The sequence below is a fragment of the Ambystoma mexicanum genome, chromosome 4p (genome assembly GCF_040938575.1).
Source record: "Ambystoma mexicanum isolate Mex_15411 chromosome 4p, UKY_AmexF1_1, whole genome shotgun sequence".
In the NCBI taxonomy this organism is placed as follows: domain Eukaryota; kingdom Metazoa; phylum Chordata; class Amphibia; order Caudata; family Ambystomatidae; genus Ambystoma; species Ambystoma mexicanum.
The window spans coordinates 773,719,204-773,732,291 of NC_090927.1; the positions used below are offsets into that span (position 1 = coordinate 773,719,204).

At 43.1% G+C, this 13,088-nt stretch overlaps 1 protein-coding gene across 1 annotated transcript in view; it reads right to left on the reverse strand.

Moving 5' to 3' along the window:
• Positions 1–13,088, reverse strand: part of PGM3 (phosphoglucomutase 3) — a 518,766-nt gene that overhangs the window by 341,838 nt on the left and 163,840 nt on the right. The window contains exon 7 of the mRNA XM_069606327.1: positions 10,960–11,117. Coding sequence (XP_069462428.1) covers positions 10,960–11,117 — 158 coding nt within the window. The remainder of the gene's footprint in view (positions 1–10,959; positions 11,118–13,088) is intronic.

Below are 13,088 nucleotides of genomic sequence, written 5' to 3' on the forward strand. Positions count from 1 at the left end.
ATTCAAACCAACAACTGAATTGATGATTGACCATTTGTGAATCAGTATTTCTAATCTAACATCGGGCTTTCCAATTAGTCCTCCTTCACAGCTCAAGCACCTCAATCATCAATTTAGTTGCAGCTAGCATCATACTACATTTTTCACCAATCAATAGAAAATTCCACCATGCATCCATCGATATAGAGGTGTAGTACGCAGCTATCGCACCAAGGTGTTTTTGTGTGACCATAAGCAAGCTTGCACATTCTGTTATCAAGTGTTTAGTAGTTTCCACTGACCCTTGCTCTTTGCAGAACCTATTGGCTCTTTTTTCCCTTATAGTGAGTATCTCTCTAGTGGGAAGAATGTTTAATCTCAGTTTCAAAAACCTCCCGATGTTTGAGGCTAGGAAACTTTACCAAATTATTTGGGAGATGGTTTAGAGCCCTCCTTTCATGTGTTAAGTATAATGGAGTTTTGTACAAACTTCTCTTGTCTTTAGTCTTGCGTTTCTATCGAATCTGGTCTCTTCATACGATTTTTCACTTTGTTTGGGTTTTGCTATTAATGTTTCTTCAGAATGAGTTAGCCGTTGCAGCCCCTCGTGACATTAATTTTTCCAGTTATTCAGCACCTCCTCTGTTGCTGTGATCCCTGTTTTTTTATCATCTCAAAGGGGTGCAACTGTTCAACATCCATACATTTCCGATAAAGGTCTAACTTCCTCCATTCAATCATGGACTTTAACGATTTTAGGCCCAATTCAGATCTAATTTGTGCAACAGGTACCGATTGCGTCAATCACAGCACTTTTTTCCAGAAGTGGCCTTCAACCATGTCCCAAAAGTCTTGAGGAAAAGCCAAGACAGTTTCGGCGCCATAAGTCAAAATGGACACAGCTTTCTGTTTGTAAAATACCACTGCCCGTTTCAATGTGAATTTCCCATTTTTCTTAAGTATTATGGTGGCACGATTTGCTAGCCGTTAGCATTTAGATCTTATGTTTTCAGTCCAAATTTTGTCTTTGGCACTGCAACCCAATGGGATCTCCAGATATGTAATTAATTCCACTACCTCCAACCGATCTTTGTTGACAGCTCAGGTAAATTCTGCCATCTTTTTGCCTTTTCTTGAGGTCAACGTCAATATATTCTGATGTTTATTTGTAGACCATTTCCATTTACAAAGTGATATAACTGATCTAATCGTCTCTGCAGACGTATGGGGGTTGTATCCATCATGACCACGGTGTCTGCATATAATAACCATGATATTCTCTGGTTATAGATTTTAGGGGGAAATTCACTTACCGACATTTGTGTTGACCCCAAAATCAGACATATATAAGACAAACAGTGTGGCCGTCAGGGGATAGCCTTGTTTTATCCCTCTTCCTTTCTTTATGGCCTGCGTCACTAGACCTTCTCTTGTCATTCTAACTTGAGCCACAACTGAGGTTAAGCAGAGAGGTGCCAATCCACCACTCTTGCAGGCCAGGGAAACTCCATACCACAAGGCTCTTGGTCCAACAGAATTTCACAGGGCAGCATCATTGCTGCAAACCAGAAACAGTCCCAACATGCAACATAAAGTTAGCCAACAAGGAGGATCAGAAGGACGAAAACAAAAAGACCATGAAAGACATAAATCAGCCAAAAGGAGAAACCAGAGCAGGGACTAAGTATAGCCAAACCTGGTCCTAGATTTTCAGGAGCCTATCTTCATGGAAAATCCTCCAGCAACTAGAGGAAGAAACTTGCCTGAGGAATAGGTAGGGTTTCCCATAGATATGCACATTCACTCATAGGCAGAGGGCAGAGGGCACACACACACACACACAAGCAAGCTTCTTATCAGATTCCAATCAAAAGTGTTGATCTTGCCAAAATAAAATGCATATTTCCTCTCAGACAAAATGTCGATTGTGGGTCACTGAAATGCACAGAGTGCTTTTTTACGGACTACAAACGCTGTTCAATCAGGAATTGCTAATATGGATTGCAAACTTATTTTCCAACTTAAATACCTTGGATTTATTACATTCACCTGTTTTTCAATATTTCACATTTGCGCAGACTAGTGTACATGTCCTGTAAGTGGTGTGAAGGACATCATGTCTACTGCGAAATATGCTACAATAAAATTGCAGCCAGCTACATCTCTTGCCCTTTTATCAAGCAGTTATTTCTAGCCATGAATGATCATGAAACATGGCCACACCCAAATTCCAAGTGACGACGAGTGTGTCTGATAAGTCGAATCCATTTGGCTGGTTTTGGAAGATCTCATTGCCAGTATTGGTGTAAAGATTAAGACTCCTTTGCCAGACCTTTACTAAAAAGGTCCACAAGGGTCCTAGTTTATCTTTCAGTGTCCTGTTATGCTGTTTGAGGGTTGGAGGGCTGGGCTCACGCAAGGTGAGAAAACGTTGCTGAAATTTATTTCCAGCATGTTTGCATTCTGGGAACACCAACAGTACCTCCCCACTCCCACCCCCAACCCCCTCCTCCTGCTTTGGCCAGGCCTCAGTGTCTGCATGAATGGAGTGTTATAGTGAAACAGAGTGATCAAGTGGGGAACATAAGTGAAGTGGAATAAATTTGTTCCCAAGTTCTGTCCTCTGGGGAACAGACTTACCAATCTACAAAGTTCTTGAAAACACCTCATGGCTTTGGCCTTATATTAAAACACATGTGGTGAAGCCAATGGCGTCCTCATGGATTTCCTGCAGGTATCCTCCTCCTATGTGGCCAGGAGACGGGAGCCACTACATGATCCGGACACTGGGGGCGGTTACATGAGATAGGATCACATAAGAGGAGACAACTACCGGGGGGAGATGTCATGACTTCATTGGATGAGACATGGTATCCCCCATTTGTCCATGAAGAAGACCCCATGATACCCAGTATGCTAATGGCCTATTGCCATGTATCTGTACCCGCTTTAGGGAAAGTAGAGAAACCTCCCCCCCGCCCACCAAACATCATTCAGACCAGTCTGCCATTCCTGGTCTAAGAGCACAAGCTCCAATTCCCCTTATAAAGAATTGATTTGTCATATCGAGAATGAGTTTCCAAATGCTAAACATCAGTTAATATCAAAAGGACTCCATTTCCCACAACCACCCAGTACTGACACAAGGAGGATGAAGGAAATGTAGCCTCAAGTTCCGTGAGCATGCTAGTTTTCCAAAAACCCTGTTGCGCAGGACATTTAAAGATGGAGCTTCAAGTTTCGCCAGAAAGGACGTTGCAGCAACCTCGGAAGCAAGTAAAAGCTGGAGGCACGAGCCGGTCTGGCAGAGCAGAAGGGCTCACCAGAAAAGTAGGGAAGGTATGCTGCGAGGACAAGTCATGCTGTGGAGCTGTGGAGCTGCCAGTTACCGTGAGAGGGTCCCTGGGCGTACAGCAGCTTGAAGAAGAAGCGTTGCTTTTAACAGAACCTGAAAAGAAGCAGGCATGCAGGAGTGGAACTGCAAGTGTGTTTGGACAGTTTTTCTGAAGTCCAACTACGGGCTTAGTAAAACCATTCAACGAGGACAGTACAAGATTCCACTGTTAGTATAAGGCTGTACCACCTGAGTAAATGGTAGCGTAGACATAGCAGCCAGGCTTATCTTAGGAGGGAGAGAGGGCTGTAGAATCAGTACAAAGAAATTGTAATACACATATAGCCCAAAGAAACACTGAAGGTAAGTAAAACCCATATACTTTTTACATGAGCTATCAGCAACGTAAAGGTATCTATAAACCTAAGACTGTTTTCGCATCTGTATGAAACAGACCAGGCAAAGCTAAACCCAATATTATGATATGAGAAGTCATTTATAACGCGCCTGTACACAAGTGTTTGTAGGCACGACAAGACAAAGGGGGGGGAAGGAGGACAAAACAACAATCTTACTAGGCCTTGTGTCATTCAGATCGGGGTGGGTGGGGTTGCAGGTAATTCAATAGGTGCTGCCAGAGGGTGGCTCAAAGTGCAGAGTGACAAGGGACTGTAGGGTTGCAGATACAGACCCTTAAGTGCTGGGGGAGCCCGGAGGCAGTCCGAGGGCAACTGGACAAGCAGAAGCCTGGGCCTGAGTTTCAGTCGGTGGCCAGGTGACCAGTGTGCAGAGCAATCAGGGACATTAGCAAGGGAGAGGAAGAGAGAAAGCGGAAACGAAAATGAAGGTCTTGAGTTGCTTCCGGAACGGGAGGTGGTTCTGCTCAAGTTTGAGAGAGGCAGGAAGGCTGTTCCAGAGGGAGGCCTGAGCCGAGGAAAGATCTAGCCCCCACTCTCTCCTTGGAGAAGCATCTGACCCTCAGAGTTGGAGGTGGATAAGCAGAGGGCTCGAGAAGGAAGATGTTTAGGAATAGAAAGTTGGAGGTAGTGCGGGCCCAGGCCCCAGAAAGCCTTGTGGACGATGCACAGGGTCTTGAACTTGATCCTTGCAGCCACAGGGAGCCAGTGGAGAGATTTTAGAGCTGGAGAGATACGATCCCTGCGCTTGAGGCCAAGGACAAGTCTCACAGTCCTGTTCTGGATAAGTTGTAGAGGGCAAAGAGTAGAGACAGGCAGATTTAGAAAGAGGCTGTTGCAACAGTCCAGCCTAGAGCGGTCCAGGGCTCTGGAGACTGAGCTTGTGGCAGGGAACATGAGAAAAGACTGAATACTTCGGAGAAGGTGCAGCTGATAGTGTGACTGCTTGGAGACGTCATACACTTTATGAGTGACTCAATGTTATTCTAGGTAGGTAAAACCTAAGGCTGACTTTTTCTTAACAGGCTATACAGCAAGTTAAGGGAAGCAAGACCCAGTTGGGAAACTAAAACACCTATTTTCTGAAAGAAATGGTTAGTGAAGCCGACAGTATTACTTTTGGGAAAGAGGCATAACCAAATCGCAGATGAGTAAAATAAATGTACATATACTTTACAGAATGGCACAGCACACATTCAAGGTAAGAACTTTCGTAACTTCACTCCCAGAGTTACAGTTACCAACCACTCTTTCTTTCTCAAGTAAATTCTTTTAAACACTTGTTATACTTCAAGACAGAATCCTTTACTTATCCAGTCCTGCCCTATTCTATTGCACGAGTTCACTCAGGGGCAGAAGAGGGACCCTAGTGGTCTATGAGCCAGCTGTAGGCAGGGCACGTTAGGGTTCTGTTGCAGGCAAACGTCAGAGTTCCTGTGAAAGACTGTTCAAACAGGTAAGTAGTTCACTTTAAAGTTAGTTACGGTCCAGGGACTTCTGATAAGACACCGTAGGAGGATTCCAGCAGTGGGCCTGGGTGAACTGGATGAGAGGAATACCAATCACAAGAACATCTCAAAGCTTTACAGAAATCACAAAGGCTTAAGGGAAGTAAATTCCCCAGCCAACACAGTACCTTAGCATGGAAGAAGAGTTGCAGCAAGAGAAACTTCAGGATCTGCAGTTTATCATGAAGACAGCACACTGGAAGGACTTGTACAGCAGGGATCACGGGGAAGGCTCTAGGCAAGCGATTCTTTGCATGTTTTAGTCAGCAAAGAAGAAGAGGTTGCAGTGGGGGAGACAACAGGATCTGCAGCCAAACGCCGGTCGCTGAATTCCTTGTCATGAAGACTGAAGACAGGGCACTGGAAGGGCTTCTCCAGCAGGGATCAGCTGGGAGGGCTCCAGGCAAGAGTTTCTTCGTGGCTGGATGCGGCTCTGTGGATTTTGGCACCCTTTTCAGGGGCCAGAAGAAGACTGAATATTGCTGATTGGATTCTCGTGGTTTGTACGTTCCAGCACTCTGATGCTTTTCAGACTTGATTCACGGCTCTGGAGGTTCAGCAGGGTACCCACAAAGTTTCAGCAAGATTGGAATCCGGAAGACCGTGCACCGCACAACAGCTTGAGGTCATAGGGTATTGCAGCCCTGCAAGGTCGCAGCATGGCGTGGGATGGCTCAAAATGCAGGCCTTCTTGAGTCTAGTGGGTCTCACCAGGCTCTGGGTAGTCGTTTTCGGAGACCCCGGGTCGATTGGAAGGAAGGGCTAAAGCAGGCTTTCGGTTACACAGCATGTTCCTTGGTCGCTGGAAATCGTCTCAGCCGCGTTTCCTTCATCATCCTCTTTGTCTTTGGTTCCCGTGGTCCACTACCTCTTCAGCTTCCAGGATCTGACTTTTATGCAGGAACCCAGCAAATCAAACAGCCTTGCAACATGCAAACTTGGTGGGTTGGCAATCCTTTCAGGGCAGCCAGCCTTCCAGTTTTGTCTTCCAGCCTGACTGTGAGAATCCAGTTGAAAGGGCTGCATAGTTTTGGACTCCTACTTTGCCTCCTGACTTCACAGACACTCTGGAGCCTGGGCACGGAATCCACAGGATTCCCGCCTAAGATAAAAATCACACAAAGGAATTTCACACCCTGGGTGTCAAGGGAAGGAACAAGAAAGGACAAGAAATGCTAAAATGGTGAAAAAAAGAAGACTGGGGCCCTTTTGGTAAAATGGGCACCCAGGGGTGCCTTTACTGGGGCTGTAGAAACAGCCTGCGGTAAGGGTGCACCAAATCAGTAAAAAGGTTCACTGCCACCAGCCATTTAAGATATGTTTGTCCTTGTAACATAAATCTTACATTTGGAATGAGAGAGGGGATATTCAGCATCTCCCCCAGCACTCCACATACGGTGGGGGTGCTGATCTCACCTAATAAAATGTAAAAAGGATCCAAAGATCCTTTCTACCCTTGGGAACAGTGGTTCTCTCAAGGTTAGGCAGACAAAGTTAAAAAGGGAGCCCCTAAGGCAACCCAGCAACAACAGGCACTTATTGCCAAAGGTTGTCAGACACTATGCAGAGTCTTAAAAATGACACTCATAAAAAGAGTAAAAGAGTCTAAGTGTGGAAAAAGGTTCCCACTCACTGAGGTATAGGGAAAAATAATCCACCAGTAAAAGCAAAAAGTTCTGGGGCTGACACAGGTTAGGCAGATGTATCATTGCTATAAAAATCTTACCTAACATTGTTTCTTTTTTTTTTAATCAAACTAAGGAGTTCCTTCCAATATTATTGAGCTGCCGGGCAGTTCCACCACATATGCTAATAATTAGCTTTCATCTCACATTTACTTGGGCATCGACTGCTTGTAGTCTTAAACATCTTTGTTGACTGCTGTGTCCAAATTCCATCCATGAAAATCTTACCTAACACCGCCGGAGATAAGATTGACATAAAGGTATTTCCCACCCGGAGATCAGGGAAAGGAACACTGAAATGGCAAGAAATGAAGACAAGGGCCATTTTGGTAAAATTACCACCCGTGGGTGCCTTTACCGGGGCTGTGGAAACAGCCTGCGGTAAACGGGCACCGAATTTGTTAAAAGGTTCACTGCCATCAGCCATTTAAGCGAAGTTTGTTCTTGTAACATACATGTTACATTTAGAATGAGAGAGGAGATACTCAGTCCCCAGCACTGCCCATAAATGGGGGGTGTGGTCTCACCTAATAAAATGTAAAAGGGATCCAAAGATCCTTTCTACCCTTGGGAACTGTAGTTCTCACAAAGTTAGCCTTGGAAAGTTAAAAGGGGCGCCTAAAGGGCAACCCAGCAACAATAGGCAGTATGTGCCAAACGTTGTAAAAGAGGAGAACATTAAAGAGACTATGGAGAGTCTTAAAAAAGACACCCATAAAAGAGTAAAAGATTCTGCAAGTGTGGAAAAAGGTTCCCACTCACTGAGGTATAGGGAAAAATAATCTACCAGTCCAGCCAAAAGTTCTGGGGTTGACACAGGTGAGGAAGATGTATCATTGATATGAAAATCCTACAACACAGTGGGAACAACCAGTCCCCAGACTACTTTGATTTGAGCCATCTCCTGAGGTCCTGTGAATTTCCAGAGCTGCAGAACCCAATACCAGGAGACCTGCTGACCATTTTGAGTGCATCGTTGTGGAAAGGCTGAATCCATCCAACTCTTTGCTGAGCCGTCAAGGACACTCCAGAGATCCGATCCAACTCGCCTAGGCCCCCTCACCAGAAAGTGGGACTGCAGGAAGCGACAAAGATTGTCCTATGACAGTGCTTCAGAAAAGGTGCCAAAACCGCAGAGTGAACCAAGAAGTTGCTGAAAGTCGTGCCCCAGGTCCTCTCTCCAGACTGCTGGTGACAGAACCCGTCCATTGTCCTACCTTCAGTCATCAGGCCAAAGAATCCGGAGGTCGGGTCCAGAGCTGCAGCATCGTACAGCATCCAGCACAAAAATGTTCTTCTAACCAAAAGGTACTGTGGTTAAAAAGGTATTGCTTACCCGATTCCAGAAAGTCACCCCAGAGTATTGGAGTGTACGTAGAGGTTTTCAAGGCGACCCCCTCTTACCTCTGACTCAAGCCGCTGCTTGTGTCCCTTTAGTGAGTCTTTTAACAAGGTCTCCAACGTTGGTTAAGCCTCCCTGTATCTTCCTTCCTAGAGACTAGAAAGTATCCACAGGGACGTTTGATTTCTTCTGCTTTGCAAGACTTTAAGCCGCTACAAACTGCCTTTTAGCTAGGGTTGCATTTTTTACTTTGAAAGACTTGCTGTGCTACTAAACTGCCTCTATAACCTGAAGCTCTACTAGGACAAAACTAACCAACAGTTTTCCTTCCCAACAATCACGTTGTTATTTGTGTATGCAGACTAAATACAATTACTGTATTATTTTGTGGGTGCGCGGTATTACCGATATAACTGTCAAACATCTGTAACAATGTGTGCATCAACTACCAGCCAAGACGTGACCCTTTACAAGTATTGAAAAGTATATCTATGTGTAATGGTTTATAGTGCTAAGAATGTATCAATGACTCTTGTGTAAATCTAATAAATATATATTTGAATATACATTTATGTGTAAGTGTTTCTTTGATGTGCTTTACTTACTGGGTTCAGTGTACTTACCTGCAAGCTCACATCTCCCTCTTAAGATAGGCCTGACTGTTCTGCCACTCTACCAAGGTCCTGAGTTAGTACAGACTACGAGTTGGGGGGGGGGATCTACAGACCACTGGGATAGCTTACTAAAGTCTTAACTCCAAGAAGACAGTATACAAATAATGGACCTTAGTAAATGAGGCTGGAGGAACAACTTTAACAAATTGACAGTGTAGAGCACATAAATTCATATAGACTACACATCACACGTGCTCTATAAGCAAACAGTGTTAAAAATCCAATAACATTGTTTTGAATAAATTTGTGTTTGAAAACATACGGTCAATTTGTTGTGAAAGTTGTTCCTCCAGCCTCATTTACCAAGGACCATTATTTGTATACTGTCATATTACTTACCTGAAGGACCGGTGGCATTACAGATACCCTTATTATATAACTTAACTCCAAGAAGAACTTTAGGGAAACTCCACCAATATTTACTTTTTGAGGAGAGGCTCCTCAAACCAAGGGACCACAAAACCAGCTCCACCAAACTGGCCAACCCCACGAAAACAAAGCATAACACTGCCAACCCCATAGAAGGAATCACAGCCTAACAAAACAATGTAGCCGACAAGGCCACACATACCTTTTCACCCAACCCTACCGAACCCTTTCATTTACTACAAGCACACAGCTCAGCCACCAAATACTGCACATACATACCTCTACCACAGCACCAACATAAAACTACGCAGGAAGCTGCACACTCCCTCCGACATCTCACTCCATCACAACAAACTAAACCTTCAGCACTACACCACAGACACACACAACAATCCTATAAAGACCCACACTCCAAAACAACACCTTGCCACTGACAGTTAGAAGCAAACCCAACACAAAGTGACGCTTTCTTCTGAACTGGAACTACAAACAGCACAGCAAAAGCTCTTACATCGTCCCTCTCCATTCCACTAACTAACCCTCCCAACCTAGCTCCCTAGAGACCATGAAAATGGCAGGGTTGTGGGGTATAAATCTTAATAACATAACATCCCCACACTCCATTGAGTCATGTAGGCCTTACTGCTCAGTCACTTGCCTTGATAGAGTTTGACTAGACGTTAGTGTCTTTTCCCTGTTCACTTTAATAGGGTGGCCTCTCAGATTTTACCCACAGATTTGATTTAAAAATAAAAAGAGGAATTATCTTGACCAATATTAAAATTGTATTGAAAGCATTGTGAAGGGCACATCAGTGACAACATCCAAGGTAAGGGAATTAGGGACGAGGCATGAGCAACATGTGGATTTTTGGAAAACCCTTTTTCGTGTGCCATTTATTGGCTACATGTGATTTTACACTATAATGAAGGGCATTCCACCAAAAGTAACATTTAACTAGATCTAGGGTCTTTGAGAACCCAGATGGCCGGCTAACTGGGAATTGTGACCTCACATCAAGACTTGATGTCGTAGTGCAAGAGTAGAGATGTCTAAAAACTGACATGCAACACTGTTGTAGTGGAATTTTCATGAATGCAATTAAATTACAGCTTTTCTTGCATAGTAGCACATATTTTCTACTACATGTTTAAGATTCTTCTAACAAACAAAAGGATCCCGAAGTTACGAGAGGAGGTGGCTTGCTCCAAGGTGGTGGTTGCTCCTGCTGATTTCTTGACCGGGCTACTGTTTGGTCATGCGGACGACCTCTGCCTCAATTATGATATAAATGGAGGAAAACAAAGCCAATCACAACTAGTGGGCTGGCAGAGAGAAGCTAGGCCATTTCAAGGACTATCAGGCTTGTGATCCGAGAGAACTGTTACAGTAGGTCGTGGTCACAGAGGATAATTGCATCTTCATCCAATATAGTATAAAAATTGTCAAAACGATGCACTTGGCTATTGTCAGGGTGGTGTTATGAAAAGATTGCACTTACTACTTGGTCTAAAGTGCGGGGTTTGATAAAAAGTGGATGAGTGCCATGAGTGTGTAAATGCACACGATACTGTGTAGCTGAATTCTTCAAATGTCAAGTGCAATATGCAAAGAGGATTCAAAAAAGAACAAACAGTTAAATGCAATGTTACCTTCACAAGGAGCTCCTTAAGAAAGGTGCTGATCAAAGTAGCAATCTTATCTCCATCAAGTAAATGAAAGTGGCCAGCCCCGTCGTTGAAATAGTAGACAATTCTGTCAGCATCTCCATCGAAGGAGCACCACCTTTCTGCCGGTTTCATCTCCATTCCTGAAGCAGACAAAGAAAAACCACGCCCCAAGCAATGATCAAAAACAACTCAGTATCATGGGCTTTAAAACAAACTATTTAGGCCCTCAAAAGCAAATGACGTGTATGGACACCAGTTACACAGGCCTCTTTTTTTTATTATTATTTTATTTCTAGGCAACAGCAGTCCCAAGGATGTTTAACAATATAGTTGTTAGACTATACTAAACAATGATGTGCAATCTTTCTTAATCCCAAATATTATATTATTTTACAAATGGTAAGTAAGAACTGAAAGTGTAAAAGAGTCTTAACCTACTAAAACCTAATGAGATGTTACACAATTCTGCCAAAGGTTAATAATGTTTCTGTATCGGTCAGGCACATCTAAATCATACACTTATCATACAAAACATCTTTTGAGCCACACATAGTTTTACTGAAAACAAGGATTGTTGATTGCCAATAGGTCTGTGCTGGTTAGTATCACAAGACTAGAATTTGGTCTCCAGTCCTGGTGGTCGATCTGTAAACAAAATAAACTAGGGCCCTATCACAAAATAATTGAGGGGACGGAATCTTTGTTTGCTAAATTGGGGCAGTTTTTAGGGCAGAATCTAATGATTTTTAAATTAATCGTATGAATGGCTATGAAGGCTTTTCAACGGAATCCGGTATCCCTATCGGTTCCTCACATGCATCTATTATGGCCAGAATTAAAGTTTGGGATAAGATTGTAGATGGAAACTATTTAACCAGACTCAAACTGTATAAGGATAGGACGTTTGGGTACACTTCCTCAAAAGATATGAGGCCTTATGTAGCGAAATTCCCCTCAGACAATGTTTGTCTATGGTATATAAAATGTAGACTTACCTGCCTCCACATGCTAGAAGTTATTGGACCTTGGATTGATCTTCCAAGAAGCAAGCGCACTTGTAGATTGTGTATAGAGTCTCTCTACCATCTGGTGTTGGAATGTCCTGTTTTAATGCAGAGCAGACTTTTTTAAGGCACATTTGTGCATTCAGTCTCCTCTGTTTTTGCTCCCAATCTATGGATAAGATTAATGGGAATCCGGTCTGAGATAATTGCTTTAGCGTCATTTTTAAAAGAGATTTTTTTATAAATTGGAATTTGGAAGTAATCCCATATATAATGATTCTGGGGGTTTCATATGCTACTTCTCTGTGTATTGACTATATGCGTTATGCGGGGGGAGTGGGTTATCAGTTTTATTGAGTGTGTTTTCTGAGATTTGACTTTGGCATCCATGAAATGGTTATGTTACTTTGCTAGCGAAGAAAAGGCTTTGCGTGCTGGATGTGTAATGTAGAATGACATTTTGGTTTATGATTCTTGAAGTTTTATAACTGTTTGATATGTGTACGCTTTGATTTTAAACCATATACACTGAATACATTTATTTTTTTAAAGTCAACATGGTAATTTGATTAAAACAATCTATTACTGCAACCATCTACGCACAGCATGCTTTTTGAGATAAACCCTCAACAAAGTTGCTCAGAGCATTACTATGGACATTTGACTTCTGCCAAACCTGTTGAAATTACACTAAACACTTCAACCAGTGATATTCAATTATATATTTCATACACTCAGATGTTATTTTGCAGAGGTACCAGTCCCAGAATTCTTCTAGTGCCAGGAAATACCAAAGCACATGTATTAATTCTGCATGTGGGTAATTGCAGCGTGGTGTCAACTTTTGGAAAATCTTAGATAACCTAGCCAGAGTCGTGTATGCCCTGTGGAGTATATTACATTGCACCAATTTAAAGTGAGACCTTCTCTATATATAGGAGAGGTTGCATCTACTGTGATTCTGAAAAGATGTCTATTAGTTTGTCCTCCCAATCTGTCTTTACCTTGAGGCCAGAAATACATGATAATTTGAGAAAATTGGGAAACTATTTTAGGCCCTTCTGCTATATCCTATACTGCGGTTAGTAATGTATCAGGCACTGTCTC